At 42.6% G+C, this 23,275-nt stretch overlaps 1 protein-coding gene across 1 annotated transcript in view; it reads left to right on the top strand.

The window, feature by feature from the left end:
- Positions 1-19,987, top strand: part of CDHR3 (cadherin related family member 3) — a 39,807-nt gene extending 19,820 nt beyond the window's left edge. The window contains 12 exon segments of the mRNA XM_075081389.1: positions 955-1,123; positions 2,609-2,708; positions 2,854-2,952; positions 6,364-6,590; positions 8,228-8,399; positions 9,749-9,993; positions 12,564-12,745; positions 14,274-14,287; positions 15,789-15,820; positions 16,742-16,790; positions 19,567-19,746; positions 19,749-19,987. Coding sequence (XP_074937490.1) covers positions 955-1,123; positions 2,609-2,708; positions 2,854-2,952; positions 6,364-6,590; positions 8,228-8,399; positions 9,749-9,993; positions 12,564-12,745; positions 14,274-14,287; positions 15,789-15,820; positions 16,742-16,790; positions 19,567-19,746; positions 19,749-19,891 — 1,612 coding nt within the window. The 3' untranslated portion in view covers positions 19,892-19,987.
- Positions 19,988-23,275: the final 3,288 nt, after the last annotated feature.

Below are 23,275 nucleotides of genomic sequence, written 5' to 3'. Positions count from 1 at the left end.
CTTTCAGGGTACACCACATTGCATAGTGCTAATCTCCAGGTGCACTTTGGGTAGTTTGACGGTTTGACGGTCCTGCAGATGAAAAAAACAGCATCTCAGGCCAAGTATCTATGCAACGAGGAACACCTAGTTAGTGAGGATCTGTTTAAAGTGCTTGCACACTATCTAATAGAAATGTCTTCATTTAAATCACATACTTTTACGTACTGGCAGGAAGAGAATCCAGCTCTTCAGAGTGCTGCTTAGTTACAACATCCATGACAATAACACAACAGTCTCTGTGTTATCTAGTGAGCTTAAATTTTATCTGAAGGAGGCAAAAATAATCAGGGAAAAAATGCAATCAAATAAAGAACTAGTCTTAAAGGGATTGTGCAAGGAAACAAAATCAGGGCTTAATGGTATTTAATTTGGTTCTTCATTCTTTTTGTATTGAATTCTCTTGATTAAAAAAATTAAATTGACACCCTCTGCCCTCAGTTCTATTATGTGCATCACAGGGATCCTCACTGTCAACAGCAGGGCCAGAAATGCTAGTTTCACAAAGGAGCAGAATGGTCCAGCTATTAGTTAAGGAAAAAAGAATGAGCTTCTCATCAGTAGAATATTATAACACACTGAAGAAATGAATGTTGTAAAGATGTTTTAAAATACTAACTATTAATTGAACTAATCTTGAACATTAAGATCTCATGGCAGCTTCTGAAGTTTAGCTGAGTTCCAGGTTTATGTTTTGGATCTGGCTAAATGTTTACGTCCTGCTCATTGTACAGGGCTGTTGTCCACCACAGTGTATGAGTCAGATACTGGGTTGCTTCATCAACAGCTGCCTATTTAGATCTAGGATTTCACTTAGAAAACAAATGGCAGTCAATGTTTTGGCATGTAATATATGAAAAGTTGAAGAGAAGAAATATAAGTTGCTCTGATGGGAAATGTGTTTGTTTTAAACAGGAAAGAGGCAAATGAAAATATGACTGCTGGGACATTTCTTCTTGATCTTAGAAATTACTGTAAGGATATCGATGTTGATCCATCAAACAATCGATTTAATTTCACTGGATTATCTGGTTTTGGAAGCAATAACTTTGCTTTGGAGTCGACTCTGTCTGGAAGACTTGTGGTCAGTTCTTTATGGCTTTATTTTAGATTGTCCAATTTCAGAAATCAACTTACGAAATATTACAAGTTCTTTGAATTCATTGTCTGTACAAGAAAAAAAGAATTCATGTCACAGTGGATATGATGTAGAAAATGATTGTTCAGACTGGGTGTGAACTACATACCTTTTGATAGGATGCTTTCTATGGATTCTATAGAATTTGGTGAACAGAGAACTGTTTCCTCCAGTTTTAAATAAATGTGATAGCTATGATCGGAAAAAAAATTCCTTTTTTAGGGAGTGTGAAGCATCAACTTTGATATGGATAAATAGAGATATTTGATGCCATTTCACACCCATTTATTCATGACAGACTGTGGAAGATCCTTGCTTTTCAGCATGAAGAATTGAAATACTTGAGAAATCCCACACTCAGTACCTACTTCCCAGCTTCACTGGTCAGAATTGTAAAGCCAGTTTGAGTGGTAAATTTTTACAGAAATGTGGTGGGATTTGCACTTGTGTTATTTTGCATGTCAAAATATGGGTTCCTTATGCTGATAGCTGCTGGCAGATTTGCATTGGCCAGAACCCCCACCAGTTGTTGCTCATGTGCAATGGTGGTTGGTTTGTTGCTTTAAAAAGAACTGTGGACAAATACAGAAAACAGGGAAACATAACAAAAAATAGACATTCTGTATAAGAGACAAGAGCGCTAAGGAGCAGTACATACAATTTTGTATGGCTTTAATTTCTGATCTGAGGTATGCATGTCAATGAGCACAGCCCTTAGCTGCTTCCTCTGCCAACATAAAAAGCATTTTCATTGCTGCACAGGATATGATTGTTGTCAGCCCTTTGATCACCACGTATGTATAATGTAACAGGCTATCTGAAATGTCCTGTCCCTGCAGGAATTTCCCTGTAGACAATAAACAGTAGATGCTTGTGCTTTAGTCCTGTTCCACCGAGTTTATGAGGCTCCTACAGGAAGACAGAGAGTTCAGGAGATTATGATTTAAATATGTGTGAGCCACCATTCAGTAACAACTTGGTTCCTGGATAAACACTTGTGGCTGAAACTGATACCTTTAACACACGTCTGCAGGCATGAGCTCAGGGAGTAACTATTACTATTTAGCAATAGCAGATTCTTGCTGAGTCAACAAAAGGCACAGCAAATAGCTGGCTCATTACATACACTTTGAATTAACCTGGTAAAAGGCCAAGACCTTATTATCAAAATGATAAAACTTCCTGAACTTAAGGGGAAGATATTTTGTTGGCAGAAGGAAAGGTGAATTGCCAAGAGAGTATGAACATGCAGAAAAAGCCTGGAATTCAATTCTGTAATTGATTAATAGCCTATATTACTCCTACAGGGCAGTTCTATATATCCAAGGGGGAGACCACAGTTACTGAAGACTGAAAAAAGTAATTGCCATCACGTGTATTGTGACTTTATGTAAGGAAGTATAAATACAATTGTGTTTCTTTTTAATTTAGATGACTGAAAGTATTGATTTAGAAAACCCAGCTCATCCAGGAGTTGAAGTTTATTCTTTGACTGTTAGAGTGCAAGATATTGCCTGTCCTAGCTACTCAAGCAAGTATCCCTTTTGCACTTCTTTTGATATTTTCCTGTGCTGTAACAGCACGGAGAGAAGAATACCATATGTATTTTGAATATATGCATGAGAAAATTTCACAGCCATACTTAACTAAGATTTGATCTTCTGTTATATTTCCAGATATCATCTACATTTACATCAGGATAAAGCCAGTGAATGAATTTTTTCCAGTCTTCAGTAATTTATCATATGAATTTAATGTCCCAGAAATTATTAAAGGTACAGTAAGTAGCACCTACATGATAGAAATAATGTCTTGTGATAAGTACCTTTTTGATCCAAATGAATTTTCATCTATTTGAATGAGGAGAATGGCTCAAAGTTCCAGTTCAACCAGGGTTGCACCATACAACCACCTACTACCCTTAAATAGACAAAACTGGCAACAACTCCAATACTACAGATGGAAGCTGAGACACAGACAAATTCAGCAATTGCACAAGAAATCTGTGACAGAGCCAGAAACCGAATTCAGCTGCCTTGTTTTAGACCGTCTTTCTGCTCTTGCTAAATTAGCCTTTTGGGGGGACTGTGACGGTTCAAAGAAACCACTATGACTGACACAGAGGAGTGAGGACTCCCTTGGCCCAGGCATAGTGCAGGATGGCCACCCCACCATCCCCTTAGACCCAACTCACCTCAGGTGCAGTGGGTACCCTGGAGATGGGGTGGATCCCTGGGAGTGCTCAGAGGGGGAGGCTTTGCCCGTCCAGGCAGCAGCCAGAGCAGTTCCTCGTGCCCAGAGAAGGATCCTTCCCATTCCTCCAACAGCCCAGGACCAGTGGCTGCAAACATGGCATTAAAACAGAATTTGTTGAAACTGTTCACATGCTTGACTCCCACCTCATCACCCTTCCTGTCCCCTGGTGGATCCTGCCAGCCTGCTCTGTACTGTGCTGCTTTGGGCATAGAGAGGCTGGCTCAGGAATGGCATCTTCTCCAGCTTCAGCCTCTCCCTCATATGACCCAACATATCAAACACAGGCCTTCTGTCCCTGGACCTCCCTTACTGGGTTTATTCTGTTGGCTGAAAAAAAATTGAGAGGTCCATTAGATACATGCTGGATAAATCTTGACCCTCATTCTGGACTTCCTAGCATCACAGAAAAACTGAAGATGTAAGGGACCTCTGGGGGTCTCAAAGTCTAACTCATACTGAAAGTGAAGCTAGTTTCAAAGCTAGATCAGGTTGCTCAACACCTCATCCAGCTGAACCTTTAAAATCTCCAAGGATGGAGAATACACAGCCTCTCTGAGCCCCTGTTCCAGCTGAGCAACCTTCATTACAGGTAATTTTACCTTGTACCCAGCTTGAATTTCCTATGTTGCAGCTTGTGTCTCTTCTCTGTTGCCCTTTCACTGTCCCTTCTGAAAAGAGTGTATCTTGGTCTCCTATATTATCACCCTTTAGGTAATGGAGCAAAGTAATTAAATCCTCCCTTCACCTTCCCTGCTCCAGCCTGAACAAGCCCAGCCTCATCAGCTTCTCCTCCTGCATCCTCTGCTCAACCCCCTCACATTTTTGTGGCCCTTCCCAGCCTTTCTCCGATTTGTTAGCATCTCTCTTGTACTGGGGCCCCGACACTGGTCTCGGGTAACTTTGTGAGTGCTGAGCAGAGTAGAGTAGTCACTTCCCACCACGTGCTGGTAACACACTTGTTAATATAGACCCAGTATGCAGTCTCCATTCCCCCAAGGGTGCCCTGGTGGCTCATGTATAACTGGGCCACGAAGGCCTGGGGTCCATTCCTGCAGAGCTGCTGCCTGCTCAGTCAGTCCCAGCATGTGCTGACACATGGGCTTGTTCTGGCCCAGGTGCAGGACTTTGCATTTGTCTGTGCTGAGCTCCACGAGTCCTGCTGGCCCATAGCTCCAGCCTGCTGGGCCCCTCTGAACAGCAGCCCTGTCCTCCAGCATGTCTGACACTGCCCTAGGCTGCTGTTACTCACGAACCTGCCCCAATGACCACGTCACCAAGGAAGATGTCCAGCTGCATCACTGCATCTGAGTGGAATGTGGTGAAGCTGCCCATGAAACTCCAGGAGATTTAGCACACAGATAATCTAGCACCTGCTTGAATTCATCAACTTATTCTGGCAAGGGCAAGCTCAAAGCACAGGCAAAGGCAGCTGTGGCTATGGCCAGCAGCACTGTGGGCTCTATGGTGCTTCTATGTCCATTTGCTTAAGCCAGGAAGCAGGGGCTTGAGGGAGGGAAAGACATGCTTCAAGCAGCCCTACCAGCCTGCCCACAACCTCCTCTCCCTTGCCATGGGCAAAGGAGCAAGCTCAAATTTCCAGCCCTCGCCTGCAGCAATCTGTTTTCTTCCTTTTCTGGTCAGGATGACCCTGCCCAGGTGCACAGGTCTGCAAAAATCACTCCTGCCTGCCCTGTGGAGAAGCCGTTTTCAGCCACTGCTGAGTACGGTGAAGCTGCAGCACGGCCTGGGAGGGAGCTGAAGAGACTGTGGAGGCTTGGGTCAGGGCTGGCTCCTGGGGGTCTGCCAGGCACAGGGTCGCTGGCAGCCCTGGCTCCTGAGGGAGCCAAACTACCAGGAAAGCAAGGAGGGCTAAGGGGGGACAAGGAAGCACATCAGTGGACCTCAACCTTCAGGTGTTCGTACCAGCACCTTACATTGCTCAGCGGCCTGTTGTTCTTGCCCAACCTTTATTTCTATGGTGCATGGATGAAGCTTGGGTTCCTACACTGTTTCCCAGTGGGTACAATGCAGCAAATTTTGTGGCATTTCCTATTCTGTGTGTATTTCCTCACACCACTGATGTGTACCTTAGAAATATAATACTTGAAACCCATCTGTGACACGGATATGTCTGTAAACCTCTCTGTGTCAGCTACAGAACTTTCCTGGATACTGAGACTATCAAGAGAAATGTTTTTTTCAACTCAAGACTGCCTTTTATTTTGAGCTGAGTTGACATTAACAGGGTGCTTGCTATTGCTGTACCAAACAGGACCCAACAGTTTGCAGCAGGGCTGGAGTTCACAGGGTGAGGAAAGAAAAAAAAAAGCCAGCCCTTCATTTACATCCTCCTTCTGTCTTACTCAGTGCATGTGCACTATTCATCCTGTATATCCCCGGGTCTTGTGCATGCATTTAGCATTGAATCAATGTCTGCAGAGATGGGTGTGCACAGTCCCATCTTCATTCCCATAGTTTACAGCACAGTCATTTGTAGTTTGCTTCATAAATGCTCAGCACAAAGGTAATTCAAACCGCCTTTCAAACACCTTGGAAGGAACAGCAGCAATTGCTTTTCAAAGCAGAGTCTTGTTCCTCCAACCAAGCCAGTGCTCGGGCTGCCACAAAGCAGCAGTTTGTGCGCGTCTCTGCAGGGCTCAGGGTGGCCCTCACCACCAGAGCACTTGTTGTGGTTCTCTACAGACTCTTTGTGTTTTGGTATTTATTGCTAGCAGGCAAGCCCATACATGGGGGAGCCATAGCACAGCATGGTGAACTAGTATTTCTAACACCTTTGCTTTACTTTTCTGGGGGTGAAAAACTCTTAAAACAAATCTTTAGTTCAGTTTCATCAAGTTTTGGTTGGAACAAGTATTCTGTACTTATTTTTCCTTAAAATGGTAATTAAATATGGAATTTCTGTGTCTCAGTCGGATCCAGCATTGGAAGAGTGAATGCCAGAGACAAGGACTGGCCGCCCAGTGTCATCACTTATTCCATTGTAGCTGGAGGAGGCACCAGGGATTATACAAATATCTTCTGGATCAGCCCAACCAAAGGAGATGTGAAGATTTTAGCTCGATTAGACTATGAAACAACTCAGAAACACATTTTCGCAGTGCAGGCCTCAGACCAAGAGAAGACTGCAACAACATCTGTGAGTAAATTCACTCTACTTCTCCCCCTTTATCTACATTTTTCTCTCTTCTTCCTGACAAGAAGAGCAGGCAAAGCATTTTGGTCTGTAAAAGGCAAGTCTACCCCTGCACAGGGCTGTATATCAGTCAGATGAAAGAGGTGGTGTTCACTCAGTCTTGCTTTATTTCTTACAAAAAGGAATTACAGTAATATTTTTGTATTTTTAACTCTGTGGGTTTTGTTTCTCAGTCTTTTCTTCTTATTTCACACGGGCAGTGAATTTTTTTTCTGTGCCCTAGACAATTTAAGATATTCTTTTTGGCTACACATGTACTGGAAAATGGAAAAATGAAAGGGTCTTGAGGCCAGGTAGCACAACCTAATTAGCCATGCTTAGTGCCAAGTCCTCTTTGGATCTTGTGTAGTGCCCCTTGGTCCTCAAACATAATTTTGATTTTGTATGTGATGTTTTTTCACTGCAAAGTGCCCAGAATAATGCAAGAATCATGTTGCAGTCCATCAGAAATGTGTTTTTGTGGGCTGGGACAGAGGAGATACGCTGCATACCTTGGGGATGGGATGAGGGCTTGGGCAGCCTCTTGGAATGATATCAGAAGGTCCAACCAGTACAGTTGCGTCCACATGGCCTACTGGGGATGGGCCTTTACATGTGCCTTCCCCTGACCATGATCTAGTTTTGACCCAAATGGTGCTATCTGTCTGGAGCCAAGAGCCTGCCAGGGAGCATGATAACATTAAACAGTAGGGTATTGCGCAGGTTTGCTGCCCAGACCTATTTTATTCAGAAGAAAAAATATAGACAGTATATCCACAAAGGTATTTTACAGTCACTTCTTTCAAAGAATTCCAGTGTCCTTCCCATACAAACTCCTTTTTATTCCTTTTCATGACTTCTCCCTCATGACTGGAGATGCTAGGTGGGAGGTACTTAATTTCATTATCACCTATAATATTTCAAGGTGATGATTAAGGAAAATTTAGCATCAGGATCTTGTAATGATGACAAGTTTATCTCTTGTATGTTAAAGACTAACAGACATTAGAGGAAGGAGCTTTGAGAAGGGTAACCTTTTTCTCTCAGCCAGCAATCCCAGCTGACATTAAGCGCATCTGGTGCTACCTGCGGTGCTCCCAGCCAGGCAGAAGGCCAATACCAACATTTATCTCTCACTGGGAACAACCAGTCTATAAGAAGTCCTCTTTCCTTCCATGGACCATGCTGTGAATTATTATTAAATATGTTAAGAAGCCTAACTAATGACTATGAACCAATTTGAGAGGTTTGAAACAACGTTTAATGAATACGTAGTACTATTATTATTTCTTATTCTTACTATGACACAGTTCAGGTAATTCAAATAGCCAGACACATCAGATCAAAACCCCTGTGGTTTTGGAAGATGGTTCAGGTTAAGGAACCTGTTCCCAGAAAAGTGCTGATCACAAGAAGAATTTAAGGTCAAATGATCACAGACGTTTTCTGGTAGAAACTAAATGGGAAGAGAGGTTCATTGCTCTTCAACTGCTGTTGATCAAAAGAGCAAAATGGGCAAAGCCAAACAGTTTCTGAAGTTAACAAAATTCTGGCTCAGCACAGTGGAGGAGCTTCAGCTTGCTATTGCTCTTTTCTTTCAGGTAACTGTCAATGTTTTGGAAGTAAATGATGAAGAACCAGTTTGTTCACCCAATTTCTATTCGTTTCAAATCCCAGTCAGCTTAGCTGTTGGGACCAATGTTAATGGCTTCAGGATTGAATGTCAAGATCGTGATTCTGATCCCAGGTCTTTCCGTTACTTCATTAATGAAGGTACTATGTCACGGTGTGTGAGCTGGGAGCATTGCAAAAATTAGTGAATGCTGATGGTTTGCTTTGACTCATAAATAAAAGTCTTTCACAGTTTGTGTGCTACATCTCACGGAGGGCTATTTGTGATCCACAAGTTTTGCACATCATTACTTTCCTGCTTATCAAAAGAGATGTTTCTCCACAAATTGGCTACTGGTGCTACCACCTAGAACCATTCCCTCGCAAGACGGCATTGCCTACCATGTTAATTAATTGGCAATTAATTGCATAATTGCGAAGGACTTCAGAAGAATGAGCTGGAATGATATGCAGGGTCAAATTTCACTCGCAATTACAGCTAAGTAAATCTTGAGAAAGGATGGTGGGCTCTGTTACTCTACATACCTCACCTTTACTTGCTGGTACACTGTTCAAAACAACTGGGCAAAGTGCATGTCCTAAGCCCATGCAGAATGCATTAAACCCCCATTTTAAGACTGTGTGTTTGAACCTAGTAATCAACGGCATCTACTCGGAGAACTGCTGTGGTATGGGATGATGCTCAGCTTCACAAAAAGAAGAAGGCACTCTCTTGGGGCAATTTCTTTTTTTGTGCTGAGGCAACTGCTAAGAAGGAGGGAGCAGATTGTCCAGGTGCTAGTAAAAAGCTGTTAGCATAAAAAGAGAGAACCTCTGTCCTATTGAAGCCCCTTAACACTGCAGAGGACCTCTGCAGCAGTGGTATTTACACATGAGCCCATATGACTCCTGTGTTTGCATCAGTAAATCAGGGTCTGGCCACAGGTCCAGTATTGGCCCATGCTGCTGAAGCATTAAGTTTCGTTGCTGGCATGATTTTGGTCTATGCCAAGCAGTACATTCCCAAAGAGATCCTGGGCATTGCTGAGGGACCTGGGACTTTGTCCAGCAGGCCCTCCGTATGGGCTGACCAGGGTGAAGGCTTAAGGGTTTTGCTGTATGGAGTAAGTTGTGCCATGCAGTTGGCTGGTCTGCAGTTGGCAGGATGTAAGGACATTTCATTCGGGTGACCTCTTGTGTGCCCTATGGCTCTGAAGTGTTTTCACAGCCTCCTCTCAGCTGTGTCCCCATAGAAGGTTTTATTCCATATTTTAAGGTTTTTATGACTATATTGTTTTATCTGATTTTATATGATATCAGGAAGATCAAGGATCTGTTCTTATCAATGATATTTCACGGCACAGGTGTATATTGCTCCATAACAAGGTCTCAACAGAAACTGATCTTCTTGCTTGTTCCAACCATTTATTTTAATGTAGGAATGCTTTTCTCTTTTATTCCTTTTTTTTTTTTTTTTTTGCATTGTTTTGGTTTTTTGCTACTGCTTGCAGGCAATGTGAACAATCATTTCACCTTTTCACCAAGTGCCGGCTCCAACACATCTCGGCTGATTCTTGCATCGAGGTTTGACTATGAAAGTGGACTTGATACAAACTGGATTTACAGACTGCGTGTCTATATAACAGATGACAATTTACTATCTGCCAGGGACAAAGCTATACACCTAATTAAAACTGGAACATTGTCTTTAAGCATCAGAGTTATCCCAAACCCAACTACTGTCGTTCCAACAACAGTAAGTTCACTGAAATTTATGTCCACTTCTCTGACTGTTTCATGGGCTACTTTCCATAGGAGTGAAGAAAAGAGCGTTGATGTATGCAAAAGGGAAGCAAAAACCTGCAGTGGGTCCAGTCCTGGGAAGTGCTGAGCCCTGTGCTCTTACACTGAAGCCAAAGGTGGTTGATATGCTCAGCATCATGAAAGATTTGTCCCAGGTAGAGAGTCATAGCATATGTTTTGTGTTTTAGTTTCTAAAACAAAAAGGGCAAGTAGCCAAAGGACCAGGCATGCTGCCATTACCATGTAACTGGAAAGTTAAAGATTTTGGCAGCTTATTAATAAAGGAAAGAGCAGGGGTTAACCTTTGCCCAGAACCTTAAAATTGCCTCATGCATTTTGCACTGCCTCTTTTTTTATTCATAGCTATTCACTTCCCCAGCTGCCTTGCACTTTTATGTGCTTCTTTAGCAGTGGGACACAGTAATCTGTGGCTACCAGAGTTGAAATAGGCAACAACAATAATGACAAGAAATCCTCATCACTTGGAAGGGGCTTTTTTCCATCCCTGAGGTTACCCTCATGTAAAACTTTGAGCAGCCTGTCATGAAATGAAGCGGTTGTACACGGCCTCAGAGTGTCACTGAGGTTTCAGAAAGTTTCAGACAGCAAAGTCTGAGGGGTGGGATGGGTCTCTTCTGAGCTCCCTGCCCACATGGTGGTCCATAGCTGAGGCAGGGAAGCCTGCACAGCTTTCAGCAGCTGGAATGGGATCTGGCACCTGCAGAGATGCAGGTCTGTGTCCCAGCAATATAGTCTACTCCTCTGCACAGCCATCCCCAGAAAGCTCTGGCTCACTGGTTTTCATTTTGGAGCTGATTTCCATCAAGCTGGGGCGGGATGTTAGGGGAGTTTGCTTTCTCTCTGCCTGCAGTAGCAGCACAGCCTAAGGGTATGGACCACTGTGTCCTCATCCTTGTGCTAGTTGCTGCCTTCCTTCCTTGCTGCACCATCTTTCTGTCATCTAGAGTCCATCCATTTTTCTGCCTTCCTGCAGATGGCATTACCCTTTTCTCTCTAATGTGCAGGAATGAAAATATGAGGATGATGGTGAAGGGGTAAAAGAGCTGCTAGGTACTACTGGTAACTAAGCCAGAACCAGGGGATCCTGCAAACAGCACATGCAAATCTGGATGCTTTGCTGTGAAAAAGCTTAAATCCAAACTTGCAGACTGATTAATAACCCTGTTATTATTTAATGCTCTGTTGGGAAGGAATAAATGGTTTTCTCACAGCCTTCTCCTCCCCTACTTGATGTGGAAATGAAAAGTTAAGCTGAATAACAAAACTTATTCTGTATTTCTTTCCCATGCTTTACCACACATGCAAACAGTCTAGACCACATACCACAGTGCTAAATTTGCCTCTCCAGAGATATCAGCCTTCCACTTTCAGTCTGTTTTCCAGAAGAGCAATTCCATTACAGCAACTTCTCCCATCACTACTCCTTACATGCGTTCAGTGCAGCAACTTGACGACTCAGATGCTGGAAGGCTGGAAGTGTAGGAAATAAGCACCATTGCAAAAAGTCACTTGTGACTTCAGTCCCAGTGAGGGTGGAGTGGTGGTGGTGATCTTGAGATTATCTGAGAATTTCTCTAATGATTGGATGTACCTTTATTGCAAGGCTAAATAAATTATTTTAAAGGTATCCTTAAACAGGAAAGAAATAGATACCCTACTAAATTTCATACACAATATGATTACAAATATCTTACTGAAAATTAAATAAAAACTTCAGTAGATGATCAAAACTAATAGAACCACACTAGGTAATGACCCAGGTAGAGCAGACAAGTAATTTCTGATCCGTGTGAGGACAGTTTCATGATGGGACCTTAATGAATGAGCTGCTAGCACCAAGTGCTGTGACAGCTCAGAGCCGTGTCTCCTGGCACTTGGGAAGATGTGGGAGATTGCAACTGCTCAGGAAGTGTAGTTTTCCCTTATGGAACAAGTCACAGGAAAAAAAAAAGGACTTTCATTTATTTTTATACAATAACTCAATTCCTTGGGGTTCAGCTCCTCTTATGAAGGGGCCAAATGATCACTGCAGTGAAGATGACCTACTTCCAGTTTTGCCTTAGGTAACAAGAAACCATTATCTTGGTAATGGCAGTATTCCCTGAACTTGCTTACCCTCCAACAGCATGCTCACAGCTTCTCCAGCAACCTGAGGCTTTTAAACCCCACCATGGCATGCCTCTTTTAATATAAGTCATTGAAACATAATATGGAATCTCCTTTTTGCACCGTGGGTGGGCTCCATTTCACCTGCCTTTGACTGCCCCAGGAGCTTGGTGGTTCATTTCAGTCATCCAAGCTGCCTCGGCGGTCAGCAGGTACATGGGATGAATACTGTCTCCAGCAGATACTATCTCCCTCTGCCCATCATCTGCAGAACCCTGGGGCAAGCTTGGGCCAGATGCTTCAGTGCAGAAGTTCAGCCAGATGAAAGGTGCCGTTGGTGCCAGTAACCTTAAAAATATGCAGCCTTGAGGAACTTCTCCTATCTTGTTTTAAAAGCCTGGCTTCACTGTTGTGATGAAAACAGAAAACCTCTACTCTGACTCGGCGTGGTACGTGCCGTTTGTCGTCACCCTTGGCAGTTTGCTGCTCCTCGGACTGCTGGGCTACCTGGGCTTCCTGCTGGCGACGTGGGTCCGCACCAGCTGCCCACTGGCAGGCAAAGCAGACGGTGCACCTCTGTGAGTCCTCCCAAATGTCACACTGGGGAATTACCCAGCAACACCTGTCAAAGACAGAGAGAACTCAGGCCTTTCAGCTGTAATAAAATCTATGCTTTGAATATTTTATAGCGGTATGCCCTTCACTGTAGTAAATGCTATTACCAGCTAGAGTGATATTTAGAGTTAACAATATGAAATCAAGGAATAATGTCCATGGCATTTTTTTCATGGATTTATTAATATTAGCATTAGCGGAAGATAATAGTGGAATTAACAGTTATGACCTCTAAAGGCAGCTATGCTTGTGAGGCACAATCAGAGTCTGTGCCTGAGTGTGCTGACGAAAAATACAAATGTTGTTGGTTTGTATTTGGCTTCTCCTCCAAGGGAGCTCCCATCTAGGTAGTTACTGGATGCATTTTCCTCCCTCTCAGCTATAGATCCCAGAGTCCTTTCCAAACCTTGGTGCTCGTGCCAAATTCTGTTCTGGCAAAACTTCTGCAGATTTCCTGGAGTTTTACCCAAGACCATTGCACAGCTCTGGCCCATAAAGCTTCGCAGTACCTCTAAGAGCTCATGCTTGGCAAAAGCCACGGAAGCACCTGGGGCCAGCTCTGGTTCATTGTGGGAAGAAGCAGAGATCCCTGATGGCTGCCTTCACAGTGGGCTAGAGCCAGACTGCCTTTAAAATGAATTTTTACTTCACAAAAAAAAAACCAAACAGCTCTTTAAGTGGACTGGGATTAAAAAAAAAAAAGGATTCCTATAAATATTCTCAGGATTTGGGCATAAATTTAGGAATTATAGTAAATATAAAGACGTAATATATGATTGTGATTATAATTCAAATGGTGTGTGCAAGGAATTTAGTAATTTGTGATAAAATTACAAAAGAATCTAGCAGGATATAGCTTGGCTATTGTTATTATTTATTAACGGGGCAAGTGATTCATTAGGAGCTAGGCTGTCCCATTAAAAAGCAATTTCTGTATTTTCAAAAATATTTACAACCTTTCAAATATTTTAAAATGTATTATCTGAGCACATCAGATCCAAAATATTGACCTTCCTCCAAGGACAGAACAAGAGGACAATATTTTAAAATATTTTTTTCCAGATTACATAATAATATATAACAATAAAGAATAATATATATAACTATATATAGAATAATATATAATAGATAGAGAATATAAAATAATAGCTATCTATAATAAGAAAATTAATAAATATATTATCTTTATCTTAAAGATAAGAAGGATAAAAGCATCATGCTATTGTCAATATGACATTATTTTCTTTAGTACCATCCCGTCTTGGAGCGATGTTAGAGTAGTGCTCAGGGCTGTTTTCCTGTTTGCGAGCAGCATTAAATGATGCAAGCCTTCAGTGAAAGCAAAACCAAAAACCAAACAAACCAAGCAAATCCCAGAACTCAAGGAAACACATCCTTCTTGCCAAAAGAAAGACAAGAAAGCATAGTATTTTTATGTAGGCAAAAGTACGACATTTGTTAACTACGCTCTTAATCTTTTTTTCATTACAGGATAAATGCTCCAGGTGCGTGTCTCTTTTTCTATATTTTAATACTTTACTACAAGACCTTGTTTACAATTCAGTGTAAAATTTGTAAATCCATCTCTAGACCAATAAATTTGACCCAGTACAAGAGTACTGAGATTAACGAACCCTGGCTGAGTATGGGAGGCCTGCCTAAGTGATTTCATGGTCCTTTTGCTCTTCAAATCTTTTAACTATTAGGTAAAAACCAAATTCATAGTAGTCTGGTATCTGGCATGGATGCTAAAGAATTACTGTGGTTTTCACATGCAATTCATATGCTATCTGTTAAAAAATAATGCCATCCCTCTACAGCACCTTCAAGAGTCCTTTCCACTCTAATTGCCTTTTCTCTGATCTCTGCATTTGCTCCCTTGATACCATTACTTCAGGTACTTGAAGATTTAAAGTGTTGGTGCTTTTAAAGGGGTTTGTATAACTTAGCAGGGGTATAAGTTGCACATTAAAAAAAAAAAAGTGTTTTTTTTTAAACAATCTTGTTCCTTTTAGTCCCATTATCTTTCTGCCAGTAAGCATAGCTTATATGGGCTCAGTAAGACCCTGCTTTTATACTCCTCCTTAACTGGTATCTCTCAGCTTGAAAAAAACCACATGACTAACAAAACCCAACAAAATTAGCTGTTCTCTTGGTTGCCTGATTTGAGACATTTCAGCATTGGCTGGTTTGCAAAAAAATGGATGCTTGGTGCTTTCTGAAAAACTGGTTCCCAAATGCTGGGCAGCAAAGGCCAGACAGAACAGGTCTCCTATCAGTGCTCAGGTTGAGACCCATCTGCAGCACTTTAGAGTACTGCACGCCTGGTTGCAAAGCCCCTTGGTGTCCAGGCATACAGTTCTCCAAAGAAAGGCCATTAAACAAATTGGCAAGGACTGAGCAAGAAGAAGTCATAGCAACTATTTGGGTATCATCCACAAATCCGTGCTGTTGAGATGCCCGTGGCACTGCTGCTGTATTTGTTTGCATGTGGGATGAGTTAATAGTGTGGTAAATTCACACATAACCAAACTGTTTTTCAGAATTTTACTTGACTGGATCTGCAGCACTTCCCTGTTTTGTCTCCAAGCGCATGTTTGAGTGCACAAGCTTTGCCACTACAAACATTCAGGGAAAAAAATCCACATTTGTAGTTCAAATATCCCCAAAGGTGAATTTCTGTATATGTTCATATTGTTAAGAAAGGGAAATTTATAAAGAAGCCTTTTTTTTTTTATTCACTACCAAAGGAATAAGACTTTTCATGGGTAAACTTTTGATTAGTCATTGGCAACTGTGGATTCTTACTCTGAAATACTATGAAGGAGTTTGCTTTTCAGTTAGGATGAAGGATCAACCTTTGAAAAGAAATAAGGCTCATTTGAGATGTCTCAGAAGTTGAGTATCAAGAATGTCTATTTTTTTTTTAGGAAATCTTGGCTTTAGTGTCTATAGTCACTGTCAGAAAAATCTGATTCTTTACAATGTGTGTTTTCCTTTCTGTAGAAAAGAAGAAACCTAAGAAAGAAGTGGTTGTGGTAAGTACTGCTGGCCTCAAAACAAAACCCAGTTTTGTCCAGCCCTATCATGCAATATGATGGTAGGACCCTTTCTATGAAAGGTGTCTGTTTTCCAAAGAGAATATAAAAATGATAGGCAAGGAAAAAAGGATTGTCCCCAAATGCAAAACACTTCAGTGCCCCAATTGGCCTTTGTATTTGGAGGCAACACTGGGTGTGAGAGGTGCTCCCCCCCTTCTGTGGCCCCTTTGCTTCCAAGTGCCGAATTCTCCAGCCCCTCTGGCAGCCCTGTATGTGGGAGGCCAGAAAGGCTGAACCTGGAGCAGTGACAAGACTCGTTGCAGCCACACAGGCAGGATGACAAATGCCCCAGCTTCACTGACGGCAATGTTGTTTTGCTGAGACACCACTGACCTGTGCAGCTAACCCTGACCCGCCTGAGTGCAACCAGTAAGTGCACAAGTGTACCCAAGCTGTAGAGTTTGGTCTTGTTAAGCTGTTTGCAGCAAAATGCCATAGTTACTTACACTGCAATAGATGTTTCTTTTTTCCTAGATATTGGGGCTTCTTCATTTTTCATAGCCATAATAGAATAAAGGCTGCAAGGTACTTTCATTAATGTCCTGTCCCTCCCCAGGTTCTTCAGAAAGAGGATTCCCAAGCCTCCTGTGGGTGGAGGTGACACTCTTGTCGTTACACACGTGGAGGCATTTAGCATGTCAGACCTTATTAATTCTGCTTTGAACATCTAGTGGCAACACCCTACACCACAAATGGCTTTTGTTGCCAGTTTTTTATTAAACCCAGCCTACAGGAATGCAATGTGCAGGTCATACAAATCCACCTCCATCCATGTGGGTCTTGGTTTCCAAGTCACTGCTCCTCCTATTTACTTAACTAATTCACAGGATTCATTTCACATTTTGTCTCTCTTCACAGACAATGGCAAAGCTAAACACTGTCTTTGATGGAGAAGCCAGAGACCCAGGTAATAAAAAGCAATTAACACTGGATATGAATATTTGGCTGGAAACAAACTGGATTAGTTGATTTAAATATGGCTCAACATTTGCTTTTCATATTTCAGGTTTGCTGTTTCCAAGGAGAATGGGAGATATATTTCACAGATAGTGAAAATCAAGACAGTGCCCTAGTAACATTTCTAATGGTAGAATATACTTATGGCCCTTGAAAGCACACATCCGATGGCCAGATTATTCACTACTACTCTGCTAAATCTGAGTGTATGGATCTGGTATAGGAAGGTGGGAGGGGAGGAGGAATTTGCTACAAGCCTACTGCTCTGGTGCTGTCATAGCTACATAGTTTCACCCTTCTCACATCTGGGGAGTGGCCAGCAGGTTAACCTAGCAGCAGATGTACTGACTTAATCTCTTAAACCTCTCTCTGGATGCAGGGCAGGTGGGTGAGTTACTTGCTCCTGCCCAAACCTCCTCCCTGCAGCAACAGTGCATTGCTGCTGTTTACCTAAGGCTCAAGCATCACTTGTTGGAGGGGAAAGGGAAGACCATTTACTTTTACAAAGAGTTGTGGTGGCATCAGCTGCTGAGCATGACACCAGGCCCCAGATGTGCTAACTCTGAGCATATCTGATTAACCAGCTGGGAAAAGTGAAATCAAGGCAAAAGCTGTGAAAACCAGGATGATCCAGGAGGTGTAGCGCTTGCCCCCTTCCCCAAGCAATGGCCACTGTGCTCTGGAGCAGCAGGGTTCGTTACAGATTTGTTTTTTTCTAAGCATTGATCTGCCATACCTCATCCCCCTGAATCATATCCCCTGCCTAAGCCCCACACTGTGGTGCTTGGCCTGGCATTAGGGTGCCCAGCCCTGCGTCTAATAGCTTAGGGCTGCAGCATGCAGGGGAGGGCTGGTAAATGTGATAGTCAAAATAGGTCTTTAACAAATAGATCCAAAAATAGGTCTGAAACAATAGGTCTAAAAATTATCCAGAAGAAGGCAGGCTTGTTTCAAGGCTTGGATTAATCTGGCCCAATTTCCACCCAAGTGCCTCTACCTTGTGTTTCTTATTAGCTGGCTTGGAGCTGTCAGATGCTGTGAGCTAATAGGAAACACTAGGCATGGGGACATTGGTAGAATTTGGGTGAACAAATGGGACTCTACAGTGTAATTAAGCCCATCGATGAGGCTGTTTGAGGCCAATTTGGTCCGGGTCCAAGACCACCTGCTATTTATAAAGAGATCTGGAGGGATGGGCTCTGAAGTCCCTGCTTTTCCCTATATAATTACACTTGTAAAATATTAAACATGGATGTTCCCTAGGCTACAAGAATTACTTCCCAGTGTTTTTGCAGGACAGCTGGTGGCTCCCTTCCTACAGCAAACCTGACCACAGCAGTATTAAGGATATCTGAGTCAATCTGAGCTGACTCCCAGAGCCATAGCATTTGCGTCATGCCTGACACAAACATTAAACTATAACACAGCTTTGTGGTGTCAGCAGATGTGTGTGTTCCCCACTCCTCTGCTTTCCCCTCCATGGCTCATCCCAAACCCTAGAGGATCAAGCCTTGGAGATGAGATTTAATAATTCCCAGCACATCATCTGTTGCATATGGTTAGGAGGGATGGTCAGGAGCTGCTTCCTGATCTGGGATGCTTTAACATGCCTGCCTTGTAAGCAGTTTAAAGAAATAACATATAAAAAGATCCAGTTTCATCTTTAATTGCTCAAATTGTGTTAATGTGTCAGAAACTATTAATTCTGATACAAACTGTAACACGTAGTAACGCGTAACCACCTTTTTTCCCCAGGCCTTAATGGTCTTTTGTTTGTCTTGTATTAATAATGTTCAATTACAAGAAGTGCCACTATAGCTCCTGATTCTCTCCTGTTTAGCAAGAGACAGCGATTTAGACTGTGAGGCAATCACATTGGATGCATGGCAATTTTTCCACCTATCTCTAGTTAGTAAATGAACTGGAGGAGAGGATACTTGCTTTTAACGCACAAGTAGAAATTACCCATAAAATCTGAAGAGGGACAAAAATCTTTCTAACAAGGGAAGGTAGACATGTGTGCTAAACAACCCAAATTTAGCAATATTTTATGTATATGAGGGAAGCATGTACTTGCACAAATGAAAAATATGTAGTATTTCACTCTATTAATGACTATGTGCACAGCAAGCCTGAAGGAAAGCGTTTTATGCAAATGGCAAAACAATGCATACAGCCAAAACTCATTTGGGATCCCAGATCTCCAAATCTTGGGTCAACCTAGATGGTCTGGAAGATGTATGTAGCATATTGTGTTCCTAGGAGGTTTTGCTACATCAGCTAGGTAACTCTATTTGAAAAAAACGGGCACAGGCATACACAATGACCTTTCCCAGCATGGCCAAAGGCATAAGTTTTGGGAGACTCAGTCCTAACAACTAAGGACTATGGATGTGTTTGTTACACTGCCCACGTTAACCCATGGTAGCTGGTAGCCTCTATCCAAAACCAGAGGATTACAAGGTCCTATTTTGAACATTTCTATTCCCCAAACTGCAGGGTCAGTTTTTATACTGATAGAGTAGCATCTCTGAGCAGCCACCATGATGCCCAGGTCCCCACGCTGGCATGGAAATGAGGCTTTCCCTCTCAGGGCTCTCTTCCCAAAATTATTTGATTTTCCAGGTCCTTCACATTCCGCATTTCAGCCCCATCCTGAGGACTGCCACGTCTTAACCTGCTAAAGCAGGAATGATTTAAATCCATTGTCTTTTCTCCCTTGCAAGTCACTGGCAAAATGTACGAATTCAACTCACGTTCAGGAGCCAGGAGGTGGAAGAAGAGTGGTGAGCCCCTTCAGCCAGCACCATCTGTGCAGGTAACATCCAGTACCACAGACAATGGTGGCCAAAGGACAGACAGAGCAGAGGCACCAAGCAAAAAAGAGCCTTCAGAGAAGAGGAAAAGCCGTCAGCAGGGACAAAACCCGCTGCCAAGCCCTGGGCAAGGCAATCAGAAACACCAGAACAGGATGGGCTGAGGTTACAAAAGCAGAAAGAAGAGTCTGAGGACAGAGGATTGTCCTCACCAGCCCCCCAAAGCAGATACTGACCTTCTCTCACGTTAAGCCAGCCTTAAAGCAAGGTGCACAAGTATCCAAGGCACCGCCCAAATGACCACTGCTCCAAACAGCCAAAGAATTAACAGATGCTGACATATGTGTTTTTCACTATACATATCACAGCTGAAAACATAAGGTGCCCACTGCTGTGTAAACTGGACCCAAAGGCAGGATGAAGCCGGACTTACCTTTGGCAGGTGCAGGTAAGAGTGGAGGAGAAGGGGAGGATGTGAAAGGGGGGGGAAGAGGAAACAAAAGCAGAATCCCAGATAGAAGCATCTGCTGCCCACTGGCCCTGGGCTACAGCTGCTGGCAGTCTCCTCCTGGAAGAGCTCTGCACCTCCAGATTGGCATGGCCATATCCTCTGACGACATCTGGGGAGGGCAGCATACACATGGACATGCTTTCTCACTGGTGAATGGGGTCTCCTCTCCCTGCTGAGCAGCAGAATGGGTGAAAAGCACATTAGGGTTGAAAAGCTTGCTGGTAACAGCTGAAAATATTTTCTTTTCATTCAGTACTTTATTTCACTGCTTCCTTACCCTCCCATCTTGCTGTAGAAAAGACCATGGCTTGAAAGCAGTTTTGGAGTGGAGAAAACCCACAGTTTGTTACGGTATTTCAGGCTGTCAGGTCAACACTATCAGCTTATTTATCTTTTGTAGCATTAGGCACATTCAATATCTCCACCTTTGGTATTTCCTCTGGTGTATTTAATGTTTTACAGAATCAAGTGCAACACACACAAAAGAATAATGACAATAAACACATGGGTGAATCTTTCCTGAGTGTGGGCATGTATAACGTAAGTGATGTCTAAGAACCTGATATAAAACACGCAAACCCTACAAGATTTCAGAAAATCATTTTAATCTGAAGAAATTTGTTTATAAATGATGACTTAATACTGTTGGCTTCTTTTCTTTACTAATTACAAAAAGTTTTTTTGGCAGCAAGGGACTGATACCAGGTGGCAAACTCTTTAGGTTTAGGACCTAAACTTGGTTTAGGTTGAGCAGGGACAGTCAATGCAGATTTTATCCAATCTGTCACATACACTGTTTTTTGTCGTACAACAGAGGACCTGGATGGGGAGACCCAGGGTAATTTCACAGGGGATCCTACACTTTACAAAACCACCCATCATGGTGCTGCGGCTCTTTGCTGCGCTTCAAAGGAGCAGTTTGGCTCAGGAATAACTTCCCTTACAAACACCAAACTTCAGTCAAATGCCGTTTCATTGTGCAATCAGAAACCCAGCGTGTCATGAACACCACGGTGCTAGAGATAGGAAAGAGTGATTTATACTCTCTGAACATGTTATCAGTTTACTGTGTCTGTGGTGGTTGCTATAGCATTATCCAACCTCCAGCACTGTCAGGGCTGGTCACACATTCAGATCTCCAACCCACCATTGTTTGCATTCATTTGCTATAAATACAATAGAATCAATTTCTAGAGAGGTGTTTTTCCAGTGACATAGAGAAGTTCTGCAGTAACTGGAAGTACTGCTGTTAACTCTGGATCTTTCTATCACTCTGACACCAAGCTAGCCACAGGCATGCCTGGCACCTACAGATGTTAAACCTTCGTTACCTGAAGAAGTTAACTGCATTGCTTTAATGACAGGAAGACATACAGGCTTTTGTGTTTATTTTCCTGAGCATTTCTCTAGGGCAGCCACTCTGCTTCCTCAATTCCTCTCATTCACTTTTGTGATTAGAGGTAACTACTTTTTTGTGGGTGTTTTTTTTTGTTTGTTTGTTTAAGGGGAGGCAGAGACAGGCTGTAGTTTCATCCAGGAAACCTGGAAAGAGGTGGATGAAAACTCATCTTTCTTTACCGCTCTTCCTGCTGCTGAACCGCACAAACTTCTTGCCTTCCTTCTCAGGACAAAAAAAACCCCAACAATAGCATAACACAGTATTACAGCATGCTCTGAGCATCCATGTATGCAAACACATTTTCACAGCCAACACTGCGGTGCTTTAGTCTCCCACAGCTGGCCAACTGCTGGATGAAAAGCAACTAACCTCGTACTGATGCTGACATACTCTAACCTCCAGACAACTGACAGCTCTACAAAGAGGCACCATAGGTCTAAGAGCTGCCAGATCTAAGAGCTAATACCACCAGGATGCCTCCATGCAGTGGAGGTGAGTTTAGCTGGTGCACTCAGTCTTTTGGGGGGCAGGTTCAGACAAGAGGAGGCATCTTGGGAGTCCCATGCAACTTACTACATGGGGAAACAATATGGTCTCCACCTCCAAATAATTCTGCATCCTGATCTTCACTGTAAGACCTTATTTTGGCCATACACAAAACTACTTTCCTTGCTGGGGATCTACAAAATCAAGGAATAACAAGGCTTTATCAGAGCATCAGCTTTATGCAAAAGCAGCCCAATTTTCCTATCAGCCACCCCTAGTACTATTGACTTTCCTCCCCATGAAGAAATAAAGAATGAATTCAGGTCTCACTGAGCTGAAGCACAACCATCCATTTCTTTGGCCTGTCTTTGGTAAAGCAAAAGCAGAGAAGACAGAACTGACTGACCCAGATGTACACTTATTGCATATTATATGAAGCAATATATGAAAAGATACTTTGAATATATGTAAAAGAAACGTGTTGTTTCATATAATACAGATTACAATACTTACACTGTGCAGTACAGCTTTAAATGTTAGAAACCTCATTTAATTGCTAAACCAGCTTTCGTGCTTTTGCCATTCAGAATGTCTTTGAGAACAGTGATTCAGTGTTGAAAACTGCCACTAGATGGACTGAGAGCAAGGATTAAGTGCAGGCTCCAGACAATAAAAGCATTTAATTATTGGAACAATTAGCTAAGACTGTGAGGCTTTTCCATCATTTGAAGACTTCAGAAGTCAAGAATGGCTGCTGTGTGCTGTAAAGAGTCAGAGTAGATGATGGAAACAGCCTCTCTAGTTTTCAACAGCTCTGTTAGCCTCTGTGCATACAGTTACAAGGTATGAACTGTGGTGTCATTCACTTTAGAGCGATGATGATGATAAGCTGAGACTAGAAAGGGAAGAAAGGCATCTGGTGGTTCAAGCAGAGTGGCTGGGGGCAACAGTTCCTGACCTCCAGCTGCCTGTTACACCGTACCTGTTAATTTTATCTAAGGTCTACAAAAATCAGTGTGAATTCTGCCACAGCTTTTGATTACTGTCTCCACCTATTACACATCCCTGAAGTGCTTTGAGACCTTTGGATTAACATTGCTTTGAAAGTTTCAAGAGCAATTACAAAAGAGCACAGGTCACTTTTCCTGACTGGGACTAGTTCCCCCAGTAGTTTATGTGTGATGATATTTCTGTTTTTTTAGTGGATTTCTCCGAAGTTAATG

This window comes from Phalacrocorax aristotelis, chromosome 1 (genome assembly GCF_949628215.1).
Source record: "Phalacrocorax aristotelis chromosome 1, bGulAri2.1, whole genome shotgun sequence".
NCBI classification, from domain to species: domain Eukaryota; kingdom Metazoa; phylum Chordata; class Aves; order Suliformes; family Phalacrocoracidae; genus Phalacrocorax; species Phalacrocorax aristotelis.
The sequence above is the reverse complement of the archived record's forward strand: the minus strand, read 5'-3'. Positions and strand labels throughout refer to the sequence as shown.